Below are 20,624 nucleotides of genomic sequence, written 5' to 3' on the forward strand. Positions count from 1 at the left end.
TAATTTCAAGAAAATCATAGAAGAAAATTTCCCCAACCTAAAGAAAGAAATGTCTATAAACATACATGAAACTTACAGAGCACCAGTTAGATTGGATCAGAAAAGAAAATCTGCCCATCACATAATAATCAAAACACTAAATTTATAGAACAAAGAAAGAATATTAAAATCTGCAAGGGAAAAAGACCAAGACCAAGTAACAAACAAAGGCAGACTTAGAATTACACCTCACCTGACTTCTCAACAGAGATTCTAAACGGTAGATGTACCTCTGTTTCCATCTGCTGCTCAATGAAACATCTCAGGAGGCAGTTATGCTGGGCTCCTGTCTGCAAGTGTAGCAGAGTATCATTACCAGTGTCAGGGGTTGGCTCTCTCCCATGGGATGCCACAGATGCCAACCTAGACTACTATACCCAGCAAAACTCATAATCATAACCATCATACACGGAGAAATCAAGAGCATTCAAGACGAAATCAAATTTAAACACCATCATTTTGTGTTTTTATTGAGGTATTTTTGCTTCCAAGACGGATTTATAAGTAACATGATGAATTTTTAACATATATAGTATGATCCCAAAAGTTCTTTGGTGTTAGGATTAGAATTTGAACAGTAGAGAAGCAGCCATGACATCCAGCAGTCAGCATCTAGAGGTCAGTTTTGCTGCCTACATTGATCAGCTTCTGCACTATATCAAGAACATCTACATTACAAAGTGGAAAAGGTACGATAAAAGATATTGATGGTGCAGATTCTCTGTTGTAGACATAAGCACACATTTAATGGCTGCTATAGCCTTTGTAGCAACTCTTCATTTCTACAATGCTTCATTTGCAGCAACTAGGCAAGTTTGAATCTGTTTTGTAGATATGTCTGCCTGGAGTACGTCACTACTTCTGGGAACATCGGTTTTCTTTTTTTCTCCTCATTTCTCATGCTTCCTCTAGATCCCACTAGTATTCTTTTTTTAAAGAAAGTCAGTTTCAGCTCCTTTTAAGGGGAAGTTCAAGCTTGTCCCATAATTTCTAACTCAGTGGCTGAAAGCTCCTTCTGAAGTTGTTTTCCTGAGAAGGGACCACTTAACTCTGTTCTCTCTGAGACCTCCACCTTTGCACCCCTCTTCTTAACTCATGGACCTTTTCGCTCTTCATGGTCTTATTCCTTTTTAAATCAATCTAGATATCTCTGCTGATACTCTGCCCCACAAGAGTATTTTAAGTTATACTTTTGAGAGTTCGGTGGCCCCACAACCCCAATATCCCTAGCAAAGTGAGAACTTTCATGCTTCTTCGTGTCACTCCAGTTTTTTTAAAACTGGAAGTTTGGGTGTCCTTTAAGATCTCGGTGGATGTTGGAATGAGTTGTCATTCCTGCTTAGCACTCTCTGGCTTCTCGTTTTCCTAACTGTTAACTACAGATCCCCATCGGGATGTCTGTCCTCTTTAACTGTTGTGACCTGACAATTTTGTGTGGCTTTCTGTACCTCGGTGCAGTACAAAATGCACTTATCTTCAAAACTACCCCATCATTTCCTGCCATTTCACAATAGAAGAAACTGTCCAGCTTTTAATTTGTATAAGGTCGTTTAATCAGTGCATCAATTACTGTTAGTTAATGAAAACTGCTTTTTGTTAATTAATATCTCTCAAGGGCAGATGAAAGAAAAAAATCAGTATGGCATTTTAAAATTTGACGGGATTATCGTTAAGTCTGAAAGGCTTCCTTGGTTAGGGATTTGTCTGCTTTTCTGTAGATTTCTCTCCCATTATAAAAGCAGGTTTATCTTGTGGCATTGGATTTTTCAGCCCATAATTTACAGAAAAGCACAAAATGGCGGAAATTGTAACTTTTTTCACCCGAGAGCTTTTGTCTGCCTTTGAAAAGTGCATATAAAAATGATGAAGTCACCGCTGCTGAAATCTGTGGGGAGATCAGTGTGGGTGTGGAGCTGGGCCTCACACAATGGGGGGATTGTTTTATTGATATGAATAGGAGAAATGTTTCCCACTGAAACCGAAGGAAGAGATTGGGTATGCTTATGGTAATTGCCTGGGAAAAATTTTGTAACATACACTTGGGGTGACCCAAATGTCTAACTGTAACATAATGGAAAAATACCGAATTCATGTATGAGGTGGCTATAAGTTAAATGGGGAAGCCTATATTCTGAAAAACACATTTTCTACCCCATACTCACATTCCTGCACATGTCATTGACATTTAAATTGTAGGACTTCAGGATTGTTCTTGCTGTCATCTTTTGACTTATTTATTTTCCTGGGCCTTGAATTTTTGAGAACAAGCTCTCCAGAGGTGATTCAGGGAAGTAGATACTGATGAGTGGGACCTGCTTGTGTTTGAATGCAAAAGGCCTTTTAGACAGATACAGTCAAACACTTGGTACCTCGATGATGGTCTGTTTTAAAAGTTTTGAGGACTTGTAATAGGTAAGGTCTGGTAGCAAGAAGGTCACTGATCACAGGCTCTGAGAGGTATAGCCTGGCCCCACTCTGGTTTCTGTTTTCTGTCTCTGCTACTACCACAGGAGCTGTCTTAAACTCTGCCAGGCCTTCACTGCCGATGAGCTGTGACTGCTCAGACTCAGGGATCAAATTAGCCCATCCTTTCTTAGGTTGTTTATATGTCCAGTACTCTGCTGCACAACAAGAAAAGTAAGAAGTGGGGTTGTTGCTGTGCTAAGAGCTGCACCACAGAGCTGGTAGGCTTTTACTGGGTTGCAGGAGGAGCCTGAAGGAGTTTGAGCTGTGGCTCTGTGAAACCCCAGAGTCTCATAAGCAGAGCTTAAAGGCAGTTCTAAAAGTGCAGGCGAATGAATGGAGAGTGTAGGCAGTGAACACTGTTCAAAGATTCAGAGGGTAACAAAAGTTCTACTGAAAACTAGAAGCTATTCATATTATACTGTGGGAACCAAATGGCAATATCATTCCTGTGTACTGAAAATTTTTGTGAGGTGGAACTCAGAAGTAATGGGATAACTGGTAAAGGAAATTTCAAGACAATGTAACATTCAATCTCTACCAACGTCTATAGCCAGATTTATAGTGAGAGGTGAGAGAAAGTGGAGCAGAAAGATGTGAAAAACATGCATGCTTGCAAGGAAAGGAACATGCACACAAAGTAGTTTTGGGCAAAGGGGAGTTCCCATTACGAAGATTGGCATAAAGGGAACTCTTGCACTGTACTCTACAGCAGCAGCCTGAATTGTACCCAATGAAGGAAACGTTCTCTTGGTTCCTCTACATTGACATAGAAGGTTACAGTCATGATGGAGTCATGCCTCTTGTGGCTCTTCTATATCTAGAACTTGTAGCAGGGTTTGGCATTGCCCACAGGATGCTTATTTTACTAGCATGCAGGATGTATGGAAGCTTGCACCAAAGTTCTAGAAAGCTCCTATGGTAATCTGTCCAGGGACGAATGAGCTTCTTGGTGGGTCAAACTTGGAGCTGTATGTTGAAGGCAAAACTACCGTGAGACACCATGTTGCTGGAGATGTCAAGCTTCTTGAGGAACTGCTTCAATGAGTGCAGATTGCTCAAGAGAGAGTGTATGCATGGTGCTGCTGGCTCCAGGGTGGGAGGGGCAGGGATACACATTCATCTGTAGCCCAGATGATTTTAACATGAATTTTTGATGTCAGACATGTTGCTATGGGTTTGCTGTTTGCCCTTCTGAAACTCAGGGGCTTGTTTTGATCTAATCTATCCTTGACAGGCCTATATTATTTCCTTTAGAAATGGAGGTGTTTTCTTTGTATCATTGTATTATGGAAGTTAAGGGCAGAATGAATCTTGTTTCCTTAAGGTTTCTTCCCCAGGTAGCCCCTCACTGTCTGAAGAAAATTTGCTAATACCAGTCCTCAGTCACTTTATTTTAACTCTGAAAATGTGGAAAGTATCTATACTGCTGTAAAAGTAGTGAGGGGTATGTAGGTAGAAGGTGCGATTAGCTTTTCGTTAGTTACTTAATTTGTTCACTTACAAGTCAATGCCCATTACAACTCAACCATTGGCTATAGAGATTTGAGCTAAGCAGGTGCTACTCTTAATGAGCTTTCTATTGAATTGGATAATAATATAGTACACAATAATACTCTAAGGGATGCAACCATGTCCTGAATAGGTTGGTACTGGAAACCAGTATGGGGTGATGAGGAGATAAAGCAAGAACTGACTCGTGTACAGCAAATCTGGGATTGGGTGTGCCATGTTCTCTCTGATGGAGCAACACCAATGATGTACAACAACCTGGAACCATAGTATGTTTATTACATACAATGCTGGAAGTAGAAGTTATGGAGGCTCTCTAGGGAGCAGGCTCAAGTTGTAGTCATCCAGAGGAGTAAGCTGCATTTGCAAGTTTTTGTACATACTGGTCAATGTTTTGTAAACTGGTCATACATTGACCAGAGGAAGGCTTTACCATCCATCAGAACCTTTCCTGCAGGACGGCTTTACAGGTACCCATGGGTCTAAACCATTAAGAGTTCTTGGCATGGAAAGAAAAATAACCTATGCTTAGATAAGAGAATCGTGAAAAACAGTTGTAAGGAGTGAACGTCACTGAATGGGGGCTGGAGAGATGGCTCAGCGGTTAAGAGCACTGAATGCTCTTCCGTTGGTCCTGAGTTCAATTCTCTGCAACTACATGGTGGCTCACAACCATATGTAATGGGATGCAATGCCTTTGGTGTGTCTGAAGATAGGTACAGTGTATTCATAAATAAAATAAATAAAAATAATTCTTTAAAAAAATAAGAAAGTCATTGAATTAACTTTCTCAACAGGCATGTCATTTAATTAAGCCTAAAAGGGGAATCAGCTGTAACTTAGTTAAAGGCCAAACTCGAAGGAACCGTGCTGTGGAAGACACATGAAGAGCCTCAAGAAGGGAGAGTGAAATGGGGTTGAATGGTTGAAGTGGAGATGGATCAGGGGTGGCCAGAGACAGCCTTATAGACTGTGCACAATTATATTTCACCTGTATTGTATTCTGCTTCACTGCAAAATAACGTACAGAGGAATTGAGCTGAAGACAAAGAGACTTCATGCTAGCTGCTGCTGACTTGCTACACACAGGAAAATCAGCGGTGGTTAGGGATTTTTTTTTTTAATTTCCCATTAATCCTAAAGACACTTAAGTACATTCAGTTCCGTTTGCATTCCTGTAGCAAAAGGGATGAACGCCATAAGGAATGCTGACCTACACGGTACAAGCTTTTGATGTATTTGGCTCATCCACCACTTCCTGTTTCCTGGAGAACAGAATTTAATTATTGTTTTCTATAACCACAAATGACAAGCTGTGTTTAACGGAAAATCATTTATTTTCTGGGTATGAGGCAGGATCTGTTTGGTTGGAGTTGTTCTCTAATGCTTGAGTTATTTTTCCTGATGGCCTGAAGGGTGAGGGTAGTGTAGAGTTCTGTGCCTTTTGTTACAGTGTACAGAAGTGTGTGTTTTGTTCACATGTAGGACTGCACCCTTTGTAACAGTGTGGAGATCTGTGTCTTTTCTTACAGTCCTTACCGAACTCAATGTATGACAGTAGAAAACAAAACTTCAAGATTAGCAAAAGAAGCCAGAAGAAAGGCAGAAATGAAGCAGAGTAATTTTGGCCTTAGTAACATCATCAGACTTAAAAACAAAAATTAAATATAAATATTTTGATATTCACAGTAACATCTTGATCTGAAGATAATAGACATTTTAATAATTGACAACACTCTAAAGCTAGTTGGGTTTTTTTTTTTTTTGGGAGGGGAGTCTATTCTGAACAAAGGCTAGGACTTATTCAGGATGTCAGAGTGAGTGTGTGTGTTCCTCGTGTGTGTGTGTGTGTGTGTGTGTGTGTGTCTGTGTGTGTGTGTAAAACTCTAGAAATTGCCTGAAAGTCATTCTCCTAAATTACATTAGGTTTATTTGGACATTAGCCAGAGTTTCTGATGCATACTAGAGGGGAAAAGAGAGTCCAAATGTAGTGGACCGTAAGTCACTCAAGGTGCTATTAATTTCACTCATGCTATATCCAATGAAATTAGTTTTTCATTGGTTGCTATGGTTTTAGAACATTATGTGAGAGCTAGGGTAATCTCTAAATGTAACTTGGCGTGTTTTTCTGTTTTAAAAACATTTTTGCCTTTTTACATATTTATTATTTTATGTGATAAATTTCATGTTCTTTTTGAACATTTTTTAAGATTATAATATAAGTGCAAATTACCCTCTACCCATTCTTCCCTCCAAGCCCAATCCACTCCCCTTGCTCTCTGAGGAAGATCGTTTATAAAAATGTTTTCTGCATTCCTGTCTATAGAAGAATGATGCCAATGTTTCTAAGTGCAAACAAATAGAATGTTGAGTATTCAGAGTATAGAACAGTAGGACATCCAGAGTTATTAGCCAATGTTATTATTTTCACAGAATTAGGTTTTGTATATATCAAAATATTGGTTTTATACATAGATGAAGTAGCCCTTGTAGGAAGTTTGTATAGGACTTTGCTCCCTTAGAATAACGCCATTACACAGCGTTCTACTTCTCACTTAACAGTGTAAGGCCTGGAATTTAATACCCTGCAATGCAGAATCAAAACATTCCTCCCCTCTCCATAAAACTTTGGTAGTTGACTTCCAAACCGTTAATAGTTGACTTCCCTCCCTCCCTCCCTCCCTCCCCCCCTCCCTCCCTCCCTCCCTCTCTCCCTCCTTCCTTCCCTCTCTCCCTCCTTCCTCTGTGTGTACAGTGTGTATATGGCTCCTATGTGTATGCAGCTATACATACATTTTTATGTGTGTGAAGATCAGAAATTAGGAATCTTCCTCAATCTCTTACCCTAATTTTGGAGATAAGAGTCCTTCACTGAGCCAGGAATTTGCTGATTCAACTAGACTGGCTAGCCAGAGCACTTTAAGGATTCTCCTGCTTATGTTTCCCTGGTGACGAGATTACATATAGTCACCACCACAACCATCATTTTATGTGTATGCTGGGGATCTGACTTCAGGTCCTTATGCTTGCTTGGCAATCACATTACCCACTGAGCCATCCTACCCAACTCCTTTCTTTCATTTTCTTAATCTTCAGCCTGGCCTGGGCCTTAGTAGAACTCATTGCATAGCCCACCCTTTCTTCAGACTTGCAGTCGTACTTCCTTAGCCTCTGAACTTCAGGATTGCACCATGCATAACCATTCCTGGCTTTGGCTGAGTTTACTGAACAGGCACATACTGAGCATTTGTGTTTTTAAAATTAAGATGTAGTTTTAGTTCTTAATATAATTTTACCATTTTCGATGGATTGTTTTGATGTAGTTAGAGTACACATGACTCTTAAAAATATCATTTATCTTTATTAAGGCTTCGTCTAATAATTGTTAGGAGATTCATTTCAACTGTTTACCTATGGTATAGTTCTACTTTAAAGTGCAAAATGGTAGGCTATTCCATTGCTCCAGTGGCTTTGGCTAAGTTATCATTCCAGGCTCTGATGATTCTATGACTGCTGAAGCAAAATACCCCTTCGAGCTTATGAATGAATTATCTATGGACTTTTCATACCTGACAATTTGTTTTGGAGCCCAAAACTAGAACTTGCCCATCTGCTTTTTCTTTGTTACAATGACACTCTGCAACTGTGGTGACTACTTAGTATTTGTGAGTAAAAGGCCCCCCACAATCTATACTGAACATCTCTCTAGCAAATATATTGCTTTCATCTTTCAGTATGTTGTCTTATTTGTGCCTTGAAATGATAGAGTTTTCACTTTTCCTTTGCCCTAGGGTACTTGATTTTATGTTTTAAGGCTCTGAGTCTCCTCTCTGTCCACACATATTTGGCTTCTGTTTTCAAGTCCTCAGACCTCTGTGGACCCACTGACTGTGGTGTCATTCTGCAGAGCCTGCTTTGTAATTAGCATACTGCCTTCACCACCTCTTTTCACAGATCCCTTACACAGCTTTGTGTATATATGTGTATACGTGTATAAATCACTGGGGTTAATGATGATAGAGCTATGTTGAAGCAAACTTCTGTAATATCTCTTTGCCTGGACATCAGCCAGCTACGTTTCTGTAGATAAGTAGGTAGCTGCTGGGCGTCCATCAATCATGTGAAGAATTGCAAAGAGTTTAAATCACTAAACACACTGAAGAAGTTCTACCTTATTTGGTGGACTTCGTTCACAAGAGGAGAGGATGCAGCAGAAAGCAGGATGGAAGATGCTGGTGGTCAGCCTTCTGTCATTACAAGAGAGGCTTTGATGGAGAAATGAGCTCGACATCATCAACCAGCATTGGGGTGAACAAATGTATTCGAATTCAGTATGCAAAATCTTCAGAACATTCAGTACTATTCTCTATTGAGCCTTGAATCTACCTTTCTTTACAATGAATTCCTGCTGTAAAACTACCCAGAGGGCTGGAGGAATAAATCAGTCGGTAAAAGGGCTTGCTTTGCAAGCACTAAGGCTGAGCTCATTCTCCAGAAGCTGTGTAAATAAACTGAGTGTGCTAAGGTGTGCTGCCATCTCAGAGATGGGGATGTAGAGACAGGAACATATCTGGGGCTTTCTCATCATCATCCGAGGCTGCTTGCTAAGTTCCAGGCCAGTGAAGGACATTGTCTTTAAAAAGTGGATAATACCTAAGGAATTTTACCTGCAATCATTCTCTGGCCCTCATACCCGTGCACATAGATGTGCGTGCACACCTGAACACAGATATACCTGCACAAGGTACTTATAATAGTCTGAGACATTCATACTTAAATACTTGTGACATATGATTCTGTTTTTGTATGTTTCTGCAAATATAATCTATTTTTAATGCTTGTTAAATCATTTGAGCCAATACACTAAATAATATTCATTTAGCAGGTCCCTAATTATATATTATGGAATGGAAAGTTTATGTCATGGGATATTTTTATATAAACAAAGCTAGTTCTCAATCAACAAGAATATCCATTCAAGCAAAGCAGCTTGTGCACAAGAAATATGATGGCATTATCCAGGTTGTCTTTGAATGGAAATTTCTAGTCAATGAAAACTTGCCTATAACTTGAATTATTTGTTTTACATATATTAGCTTATGCTTATGTAGAAATTTTGCAATGATACTTATATATGCATCTAGGTTATTTCCTTATTCGATAGAAAAAAGAAAATAAGATAATGCACTTGAGATAAGATAGCCCATTTAAATTTGTAGGCTTTTAAAAGATCTAGTGTTGCTGTTGCCTGGTATCTATGTCATCCTGATACTGCCACCAATTGGAACTGTTTTTACCATGTTGATTCCTACATCCAGGAAAATGAAAAAAAAAAATCTTTCTTTTGGATAAGGTTCTGAGAGATTCTCATGAACATTTAAGTTTGGGAATTGTTATTTTCTGCATTTGATATGAGCTTCTCAAAAGCAGAAACTTTTCCTTCACTGGCATTGACTCATTCCTAGGTTCACCACCCGCTGAATGTTGCCTGGTTTGTATTGCTTGGGAGCTCTACATTTTTTTTTTTTTACACACTGTAAAATTTTGGATATTTAATATCTACATATAATGAAATAGGACCTTGAATTTCTCATGACAGTCACTCATTTGGTAAGATTAACTCTGCCTTCATCTTATTCTATTGTCTTGTAATTTCTCATCAGAACAATAGTTGACCCTCAAGGTGCTTATAGCAAAGGGAGAAAGAAAGAAATTCAGAAAGGAACACAATTCTTAAGGAAGTGTTAGATTTGTAATCCCTTCTGCCAGTTGCTCAGTATATGCTGGGTGCAGAAGTTCAAGAGTACCTGATTCTTCTCTGAGGTCAAATCTGAGGTCAAATTAAGAGGGACTCAATACATACTTTCTTCCAAATCTTGGACCCAGAAAGATGATAAGAGTTAGGGGATTATTATATGAGCTCCTGCATTTAAGATAGTAATCAACTAACTTTATACACACCAAGTACTTCTTCCAAGTGGATTTCAGAATCTAGAGTACCGCATGACTCTCAAAACTGGTCCAGGGACCACGACAAGTTAAAAACACCAAAGCTGTACAGATGAACAATGGACTTAAGTTGTCCAGACCAGAATCTGGGTATTAACCCCTTTCTGGCTGTGTCATCATAAGTCGACTACTTATTCTCCATCTTTTTTATCCATAATAAAATATATAAATGATAACATTTGCTTATGTCTAGGTATGCAGTATGATTTCACCATACATATGTTTTAAACATTCAGCATAACTTCCAGAATATGATAAAATCTTAGTAATGTGAGGTTCAAAATGTGAAAGTAATGGAGATAGACTGATATGCTGAAGGTGTAATTTGTAAGTGAAAGACTTGAAATAAGTGAGTCAAATTAATAACAACACATATTTAATATATTCCTATGTGCAAGGAGATATGGGTTTATATGTTATCTATGAAAAAAATCAGAATGGGATCCAGGGCACTTTTATTGGCTTTATGACAGGAGTTACTGGGAAAGCCCATAGACTTGTAATTCCTGTGTTTATAGAAGCATTGCCCATTCTGTCTTCATATGGGATTGGGTCTCAGTGGTCCCATGACATGACAGACCCTTGTTCTCCATGTTCTTTTGTTTTCTCTTTATATATTCCTACTTGAGAGGACTTTTCTCTTTCTTGATAATTCATCTTCCTCCAATGGTACCCATCCTTTCAATAGTATTTAAGCTATGCAGACTTTTGCTTTAGTGAAGGATAAATCTTTGGGTGTGATCAGCTTCCAAGGGTCTGAGTCTTGCTAAGGGACACTGGCATCATGCAGGAAGTCAGTGTTTATGGTTGGGGGCTTCAGTTTACATAAAATAGCAGACATCAGAGTGACCATCTAATACATCTGTCACCTCGGAGTACCGGGATTGATGGTCTACTCTGTCCATTTTCCCCTCAGCTTTTGAGAAGGACATTAGAAGCAGCAATCCTCATCTCTCATTTATTAGCAGATCAGGTGAAGTCTATCAACTATTATTTTATCAATGAATAAATTGAGCCACAGGATGCAGTAAATTCTTACAAAGTCACAGAGAACGTTCCAGAGATAAATTGAAAGCCAGGGAACTAAGCTCCCGACTCTAAGCTCTTAATTAGACTAGCTCAAAGGCTGACTCAAATAAAGGAAGACCGTAGTGAAGAATCAAAGCTAAGTGGACCAAACAAGGAAAACCAAACTTTTATAGTAATTATTAATATTTCCTCAGACTGCAAAGAAAGTGCATTTCTCCACCACTCCCTTGTTTACACCCATACTAGGGCTGCCGGGCAAATGGGAGGGAAGTGGGATTTTGGCAGATTCTGATTCTGAGACAACTCAACCCAACAAGTTTGGTAAAAAGTGAGTTGGCTTCTCAGAAACACATTTTTCAATCTTTGACTCCCGGGACTTGAAGCCCTTGACACTTAGTTAAACCTTGACTCTTTATGAAAGGCAGCTCTCTGACAAGCCACCTTTCTTCCTCTTATTCATACTTTAACAGGATTGCCACTGTGCTGATGTTTGCATTTCATTCATGGTAAATCTTTAATGAATGACCACATCACTATAAGAAAACCATTTAATTCTTTAATTTTACTGGAAATCTTGGAAAGTTGCTTTAAATATTTAAATGTATTTTTCAACCAAAATATTTAGAGAAAGAAAGTTCTTCTAGCCACAAATTATTCCCTGTGCTGTGTCTTAGAGTGGAAACGTTAAGAATGGCAACTCTGAGTGACACCACAGCAGTGTTCACACACAGCCTTGTAGCATTGGCTACCATACTCCTTGTTTACTTAGGATGGCAAAGACACCAATGCCATATTTAGGACCAAAAATAATTATACTTAACGGGAAACAATTATTAAGAGTCTTGATTTTAAGAGGAAAAGATTTATAGTATAGTTGGTGTGTGTATGTGTTTGGATATGTAGCACTTAGATTTAATAGCCTTTATAAAATACTCTTTGTACATCTTGTCTGATGAATGGTACTATATTTTCATTGGAGTTTTAAATTTATCAAATAGTTGAGCAAATGTATTTTAATAACAGTTAAAGTAATATACCTACCACTATACACCTGAATATATATATATATATATACATATATACATATGTATATATATATTCATCTTTCAATAACAACTGGAATATATCTCCTGAGTTCTAAAAGAAAAACCTTCTACATTCTGATCACAGTCCCCGTCTTTTCCCAGATCCCCCCTCCTACAGTCCCTTCCCCCATTTCCCTTCCCCTTCTCCTCTGAGAAGAGGGAGGTTCCCCGCTCTGGGTATCACCCCACCCTGTCACATCAAGTCCCTGCAAGACTAGGAACATCCTCTCCTACTGAGGCCAGACAAGGTGGTCCAGTTAAGGGAATAGGGTTCACAGAGAAACAATAGATTTAGGAACAGTTTCTGCTCCTGTTATTGGGGGACCCACATGAAGACCAAGTTGCACATCGCTATATATGTGCAGGGGGCCTAAGTCCAGCCCATGCTTGCTCTTTGGTTGGTGGTTCAGTATCTGGGAGCCCCATGGGTACAGGTTAATTGACTCTGTTGGTCTTCTTGTGGAGTCCCTATCCCTTCTGGGTTCCTCAATCCTCCCTGCTCTTCATCAAGACTTCTCAAGCTCCATCTAATGTTTGGCTGTACGTCTCTGCATCTGTTTCCATCAGCTACTGGGTGGAGCCTCTCAGAGGACAATTATTCTAGGCTCTTGTCTGCAGGTATGAGAGAGTATCATTAATAGTGCCAGAGATTGGTGGGATGGGTCTCAATTTAGGCTAAGCATTGGTTGGCCATTCCTTCTGTCTCTGCTTTATCTTTGTCCTTGCACATTTGTAGGCAGGACGCATTTTAGATTGAAGGTTTTGTGGGTGGGTTGCTGTCCTTGTCCCTCCACTGGGAGCCTGTCTGGCTACAGGACGTGGCCGCTTCATTCTCCGTACTCAGACAGCTAGGAGTCTCAGCTAGGCGCTGAGGAGCTTGGAGCTTTTCTCATGATACAGCTCGAGTTTCAACATAGATCTCATTGATGTGTAAGCAAAAGGGGATTTGTAAATGAAGTCAGTTTTTCTGAATTCAGAGTTTTGCATGGTAAGATCTGTTTCTATGGTTGCTGTGATTTCTATCTGAGAAATGAGAAATGAATCAGCTTATCCTGGTGCAGTACCATAGATCTTGTTGAAGATCTGAGACCCCAGGCCCCGAGAGATAATTTGTTCCTCACAGCCATTGCTGTAGGCAGCAAGAACAGCAGGGAGAGGTTGCTCTCTGAAGTACATCTCCCACAAGAGAGAAGAGAGATGAGGTTAGGTTAGTTGTTGTCTGGTAGTGGGGCTCTTTATAAGCATCCTGCTATTGGGAAAGTGTAACTTTAAGCAAGGGATGCTGACAAACCAGCTCATCTGTCAGTCACATGGGAGATATACCATTATGACCTGGGAATGTTTTGGAAATGTGTTCTAGATAGACTGACATCTCTATTCTAACTTTCTAAAAGGTGTGCAGGTCTGCGAGAGGAAAGGTATAGTTGTCATTGCAAGTGGCCTACTGTACAAACATCATGGAAGAGTCTGGAGCAAATTAGCTGCTAAATGCTTTCAAATTCTTAGGGCATTTCAGAAGCCCATGAATACTTTAATATTTCCTTGTAATATCTAGAAGATGTGATTTCTTGGGGGAAACTTGATTCTTAATGGGAGTTGGTATCTATTATAGTGTAAGTGTGTATATGCTGACATGAAAAGCTTGTGTTGGCTTTGTAAAATCCAAGGTTTTCTTTGAACTTGGGCCTCAGTACAAATTTTAAATGGAAATAAAATCTTAAGGGTTATCCGTGAACAAATTTCTGTGTCAGAGTTAGGTCTTGAAACGTGCCCTCTGCATCCTCCAGTAAGTTATAGCAGTATGTGGACTTAAGCTATTAAGTGGGGCATCTTGGGGCTCCAATTCCATGTCTTAGGAACAGCATTGCATTTTAGCTGTATAGATTATAAAGTGTGGTATACACCATGCAAGTATGTACCATGGGATGAACCAGGTCATTATTATATAGTTAGATTCTATAAAAGAATCCCTCCCAATAATTTTTAAGCTTGAGTTCATAATTAAAGAAAAACTGTGGAGCAAGAGAATGCCAGATGATAAGAAAGATTTTATTTGGAAAGTTCTTATTATGGTAGATATTCTGTCCCTTCTAAATCTAGTCTAAACTTACCACTTTCTGTTTGTTTGTTGAGACAGAGTCTCACTGTGATGGCAAGGTTGGCATGGAACTCACACAGATCCACCGGCCTCTGTGCCTGAGTGCTGGGATCAAAGGTGTATGCCACCACACCCAGATGAGCTACCTCTTAGAAGGTGGTTTTTGGCAATGTCTTTGTTTTTGGTTATTACTGCCCAAGTACAGTTCTTATTTATCTCTAACAGACATCACGGTAATAATTCCTTCCTGCTTTCCTTACTGTTTAAACTACAGTATTTAACAAGCTCCTGCAATCCCACCACCACCACCCACTCAGCCTTTGTCTTCTAGTCCCTGAAAGCCCCCCTGTAATAAATTTTTCATAAAACATAAACCATGTTCCTTCCGGTTCCTTAGTGTTTCCTTGGTCCCCAAAACTTTGTGCCTATTTGAAATAGCTTCCTAAGATTTTTTTTTAATTCAAAATAATATACATTATTCATGGATTAATTCCAATTATCTTTCTTGTGGTGGTCTGATAAATTTCAGCCTCGATTTATTAGAGTGTATGCTGCAAGGTTCCATAAATTTATAGCAGATCTACAGGTTTGTCATACAATAGCTTATTTATGTTCATGTTGGTCTGTTTAGATTTTAAATATTTTCTGGCGTGCTTTTTCTCCTAGTGTATTAACGTCACATCCACAGCTATGGATCACACAGGCGGAGACATTAAGAACTTCACAGACCAATGCTACAGTTTCATCTGTGTGAATGTAAGTAGTAAACAGAATTGGTTGGAGGCAGTTGAGTTCCGAGCAAACCATGTCAGAGAATGGACCCTTTTTGACCCTTACTTGTGCAACAGATGATTTTGACAGATTAGTTGTGCTATTCAATACATGCTTTAAAATTGCCTTTTTTACCATTTCAAATAGGAAAACATTTTATGAACCCAATTCCTATGAGAGACAAGCATTTCTTCCATTGACAGTAATTTTAATTTTCCATCTGTAAAGTAGATACATAAGTTCAACCCAGGATATAGCTCACATCTTAATATGCATAAATTGTGGGTATCTTTTGATGTGGTTTAATGTTCATTTTGATAAATACTTTGAATATCATGTAAGGTTCATCCCCCTGTGAGTCAAAGTCTATTCTGTAAGAACTTCCTTTCACTTTCTCCTATTCTCTTGTCTTCCCAGGTTGGGTCCTCTGATACTCAAGAAACCAGGAAGTTACTGAGTATACTTGAAGAGAGCAGACTTCCTCTTCTGTATCCTGTAGTTGTCATTTTGGTAAGTGAGTAAATATATCTCTTCTTTCATTGAGCCTTTGCTTCCTTCTTCATAACCTAATGTTTCTTTCTTTGAAAAAGATTGGATTCAATTGAGAGTGTCCACCAACATGCAGAAGACTTCAAAGATCTTATGTTGACTTTTCTGCTGACTTGTGCCTTTGTGGCTGTAGTCATGTGGCTCAATGATATTGGAAAACTAGTTGATTCCTCTAGCAATCGATTTATTTATCCTAACCAGAATAGAAAAATACATGGCCAAGCTGACGTGTTTTTAAGCTAATGTCTAAGAGCTGTATTTAGGGTGTTCTATCAGCACAACAGAAGCAAAAGCAGAAGAAATCCAAAATCTTAAAGAAGGGGGAGATGTGGAGAGCTTTTGGGGCTGGCTGCCTGGCAGGAATCTGACATTGGCCAAAGACAAGGAAATGGGCTGCAGGCAGGAATATGACATGACTAGAACAAAGAAGTAATTTCAGACAGGAATCTAAATCCTAGGCTAGAACAGAAAAAGTAATATCAGGCAGGAATTTAAATCTTAGACTACAACAAAGAAGTAATTACAGGCAGGAATTTAAATGTTAGGCTAAAACAAAGAAATAGGCATCAGGCATGAACATGACTTTGGGCTAGGACAGGGACTTAGGCTCAGATATTTTGGTCATCCAGAAAAACCCTTAGAAATAGTGACCACAGGAGTGATTAGGGAACTTTGTTTAGTGCCTTGCTTGTTCTTTGACTATTTGTGTTTATTGTCTTGCTTGTTCTTTGAATATTTGCATCTATTGTATTGCTAGTTCCTCGATCTAAAACTGAACTTAATACTTGCATGAAATTAAAATGGTATTAAAGCAAAAAGGAGGAGAAGGGATGGGATAGCGGGTTTATTGGGGGTGACAGGAAATGGAGAAAGGGGATAGCATCTGAAATGTAAATAAATAAAATATCCAATTTTTTAAAAAAGAAATAACAAGAAGAGTCTCACATGCACACACACACACACACACACACACACACACACACACGCACACACACACATTTGCCAATGACTAAAATAATATATTGACTTAAAGATTCACTGAAGAAAAAGATCAGAATCCATGCTGGCCTAACCAGCTAAGAAACAGGACCTGAGCTCTGTAATACTGTATATCCTGTGGAGAGGGCTTCCAACATTCTCAGAAATTCCTAATAACTATCCCAACCCCGAAGCTCAAGTTTATTGTGTAGTATGGGAGCTAATTCTTGTATATTGTCTTAACACAAAACAAAGTCAAAACTTTGTATTAAACATAAGTCTAATGTGACCAATGACAGGAAAAGCAAGTTGGATAGAGTGGGATTTGTTCATTCACTAGCCAAGTGTATTTGATTATGTGCCTTAAAGATAGGTTCTAGGGGTGCAGCTAGTATGGAAATCCATCACATATGAGTAATTTCCTGAGCAACAGGGTGACATTGAGTGTTTTAGGAAGGTCGTGGAATCAACTCAATGGTGGAAGGCTGAAAGGCTTTGAAGATCGAAGGACATATTTGAGGTGCTAGGTTGAGCCCTCCATTCCATATTTCTTTGTATAGAGATCTTTATTTGATGTTCACAGGTAAGATGCCAAGGAGGTATTTAGTCTAGTGTGAAGAAGAGACCAATGCCTTACTTCCTTTCTTAAGATGCTTAACCTTGAGCCTTATTTTACTTAGCATAGAATTGAAGCTAATAATACCCAGGTTGTATAGAGTAGCATGCATAAATGCAGAAAGTAACTCTTGTGCTGCATCGGGCCCTTAGCAAGCCTGCAGTGCTGGCATGGCCTATGGACCTCATCTGACTCCTCTTCTTTCCACTCTAGATAGGATGATTCAAAGTTCACCTCCATTGCTTTTACCTCTTTCCAAGCTTTGGTTCCATTTTCCACTTTTACTTCCATTGGAATGCCTCTCTTTTCAAATCAGTATCTCAGCTCTGTCATAGTATCTCTAAGATAACAGTTTTCTTGCCACAACTTTTAATTTAAGCCACAGGCACTCAGAGTTGTTGCCCTGTGAATCAAAGTTTAGCTAATTATTCTCCATGTTAGTAGAAGTATAGGGATAATATGATTATAAAATTCAATAAAATGACTTTACATCTAGATAGGCTATATTTTAAACTTTAAAGGAAAAGTACATATACTTGTAGTGTGGTTGTTTATAATAGAAATAAGAATATGTATATAAGCATATATACATTTTGATTAAGTGGAAAGACATATGTATTGAAGGTCTTAGAAACCATTCCTTCACTTTGCTTCCTTCTAAGTTAACTTGCTGTGGAACCAATAAAAAAATGCCTTTCTTTTGATTTTTAACGAGGATTTAAGTTAAATGATTATAAACTCCAGACCAAAAGAAAGGCATCTGGCCATTTCTGTACATAGGTACTCATTACTTATCACAAATGTGTTCTAAAATTGTAAGTTATAGAGGGATATGGTTTTTTCCTTGGAACTAGTGAGGTTCAATAGATAGAAAATGTAACAAGGTTTCATGGAGCCCAGGCTTGTCTTACAGTCATTGTGCCACCCGGAACAACTTTGAACTCCTCACCTCCTAGTGCTTTGATTACATGGCTGGAGGCTTCACCCATTCTGGTAAAACTGTAATTGCTTACAGGACTGGTTAGGGCCAGATGAGACATATAAGGGCTATCTACTTCCAATTTGATTCTACTTGAGAAGGTTGCCATCTGCATGCTCTTGAGGTCCAATACTTATAGAAAAAGGAAGCAGAAGGCCAACTAAGCTAGGGCATTTGACCTGAGCATTTGTGGATGGATTTTAAAGATTTATCTTCATTAATTAAATCGTTAAATCTTCAGCGTGAGTATGTATGTGTCAGTGTGTGTGGGCAAATGTACATGTGCATGTAGGTCAGAGGATAACTTACGGAAGATTATCTCCTCCTCCATATTCTGGGCTTGAAATCCTGTCCTCACCCTTGGTACCTTTCTCTACTGAGCCATTTGAGTTTTAAGAGGTAATTGTTGGTATTGGGATTATTGGGATTAGATGCAGCTCACTTTTTCTCATATTGCCAACTAGATACAGAAAAATCTTTTGAAATGTCTTGGTTTCTGTCATCAAAGGGACAATCAGCTTTTGAATTGATAATATTTAGGAAATTATGGACTGAAAGGAATAAAGAATATGTTCCTGAGTTCTTGGTACAGTCCATTGAATTTTATTTTAGATTTTTTGCAAGACTTTTTTTTTGTAATTACTTAATTAAAGCACTCAGAAAAGTTAGGCTATCTTTAATGCTGGAGATTTTTTTATTATTTAGGATAAACTGGTGTGTGTAAGCAGTCTCTACTTAAGATTCAGCTAAGGCAGCTAAAGGAGGGAACAAAATTTTCCCATAAAGGCAAGGGAAAAAATGAAGTATTTTGGAAAAAATTAAGAAACTTCCAAAAATAAATTTGTTGTTTTCTTTTTAAAAAGCTTATTTTTTCCATAATCTTTTTATGTAATCTTGTGGAAATTGTGTAACAATACATTATGACAGGCTTCATTTCAAGTGGTCATTTTTCTAAACGTGTAAGTTTAGTTCTCTAAAAAAATCTTTTATTAAACCTTTGATGTTCAAAATACTGTTCTGTTTCATCTATTTGATCATCATTTTTCCCTTTTATGTGTTTTTATATTGGTCTACTTTGACAAAGTCTTGTGTTGATAATGATAGTGTTTAAGGAATAAGCTTGCATTGGATTATTGGATTTTTATTCTTTGAGAACTTTATTTGCAGGATTTTGACCGTCCTCTCATTGTCTCATCCCTTCCTATCCAAATTTAAGATTAAGCTTTTTCTTCTTTCCCCACCAAGTACAATTCGTGTTACACGACTAGTCTCAGGATAGGGGCCAGCTCTACTGTGTGATCACAATACATGTGTCACACCATTAAAGCAACTGACTCTCCCTTTAGGAGCCATTATCAAATGCTAATAGCTTTTCAGCCAGCAGTGGGGTCATGTGTCCCATCAGTCCTGCCCTACTGTGGCTGGAAGCACGCATTACTCTGATCAACCTAAAATCTTCATTTTGGTATATTTAACTACGTATTTCTACAATAACCCAGATATTGTTGGTAATGTTAGCTAGTTGATTAAAACAGATTTTTGTAGTAAAAGTAGAAAAAGATCATTGAGAATACTTCACAGTGCTGTGTTTTAATGAATTTGTGTGTATTTTGGATGATATTTGCTGTTCCATACAGTCTTTTTGTTTTTGAATGACTTTTAGAAAGACATTATCTCTTCCTACTACTTCTACCAAGCATGTTTCTCACAAAGACCATAGTCTGTTTGGAAGAAAATACTCTATTCTACATTTGTACATATAAAAGGATTCACCATTTAGGTTGTTTATGATATTCTGCAAGAAAAGTCATAAATACATGTTAAAAATTAGTGCTTTCTTTCTCCAAACATTATGTAAGAAGATATTTGAATACCTTTTTGAGGTGTGATTTTTGTTTTTTGTATATGCATTGTACACAACAACGTATTTCTTATAATATTTTCATATAAGCACATAAGTTTGCATTCATCTCGGTTCTACTCTGACCCTTCTCTTTCTCCTCATTTCCCACCTCCCCTCTCCAATTAGTTACCTTTGTCTCTTAGGAGCATATGCTTCTGCTCTCCTTTTCTGAATACCTCCATAATTTTATATATTTGTCCAAAATCGAGGTTCCAAAGAAGCGAGAAAACATATTTGCCTTTCTGACTCTGATTGAATCTTTTGGGATACAGGCCCTTGCCTGTGTCTACATTTGAAGCACATTCATGTCTTTCCCTCTGACCATCACTTCACATCTCATGTAAAGGTCTTTAATGGCTTTGGAGTTGGGCTTTGTTCAGGGTGAGAGATGGAGATCTAGATTCATTCTTGCTGTGTGCATATCATTTCAGAATCATTATTCATGAATCTTTTTCCTATGGTTGGTTTTATAATTTTATGTCTTCATCAAAAATTAGGACTATTTGGCTGGGAGTGCGTGGATGTACTTCTGGGTTCTCCTTTTACCCCCACTAATCTATGTGTCTATGCTGCTGTGATTATTATGACTCTAA

General features: G+C 38.4%; 1 protein-coding gene across 2 annotated transcripts in view; it reads left to right on the forward strand.

Annotated features, from left to right (window-relative positions):
- The window catches only part of Crppa (CDP-L-ribitol pyrophosphorylase A), a 255,107-nt gene that overhangs the window by 95,158 nt on the left and 139,325 nt on the right, over positions 1–20,624 (forward strand). For both annotated transcript variants that reach the window (XM_028768829.1, XM_028768830.1), the window contains exons 7-8: positions 14,902–14,991; positions 15,424–15,516. In XM_028768829.1, coding sequence (XP_028624662.1) covers positions 14,902–14,991; positions 15,424–15,516 — 183 coding nt within the window. The remainder of the gene's footprint in view (positions 1–14,901; positions 14,992–15,423; positions 15,517–20,624) is intronic.

The sequence above is a fragment of the Grammomys surdaster genome, unplaced genomic scaffold (genome assembly GCF_004785775.1).
Source record: "Grammomys surdaster isolate TR1022 unplaced genomic scaffold, NIH_TR_1.0 188, whole genome shotgun sequence".
Lineage (NCBI taxonomy): Eukaryota > Metazoa > Chordata > Mammalia > Rodentia > Muridae > Grammomys > Grammomys surdaster.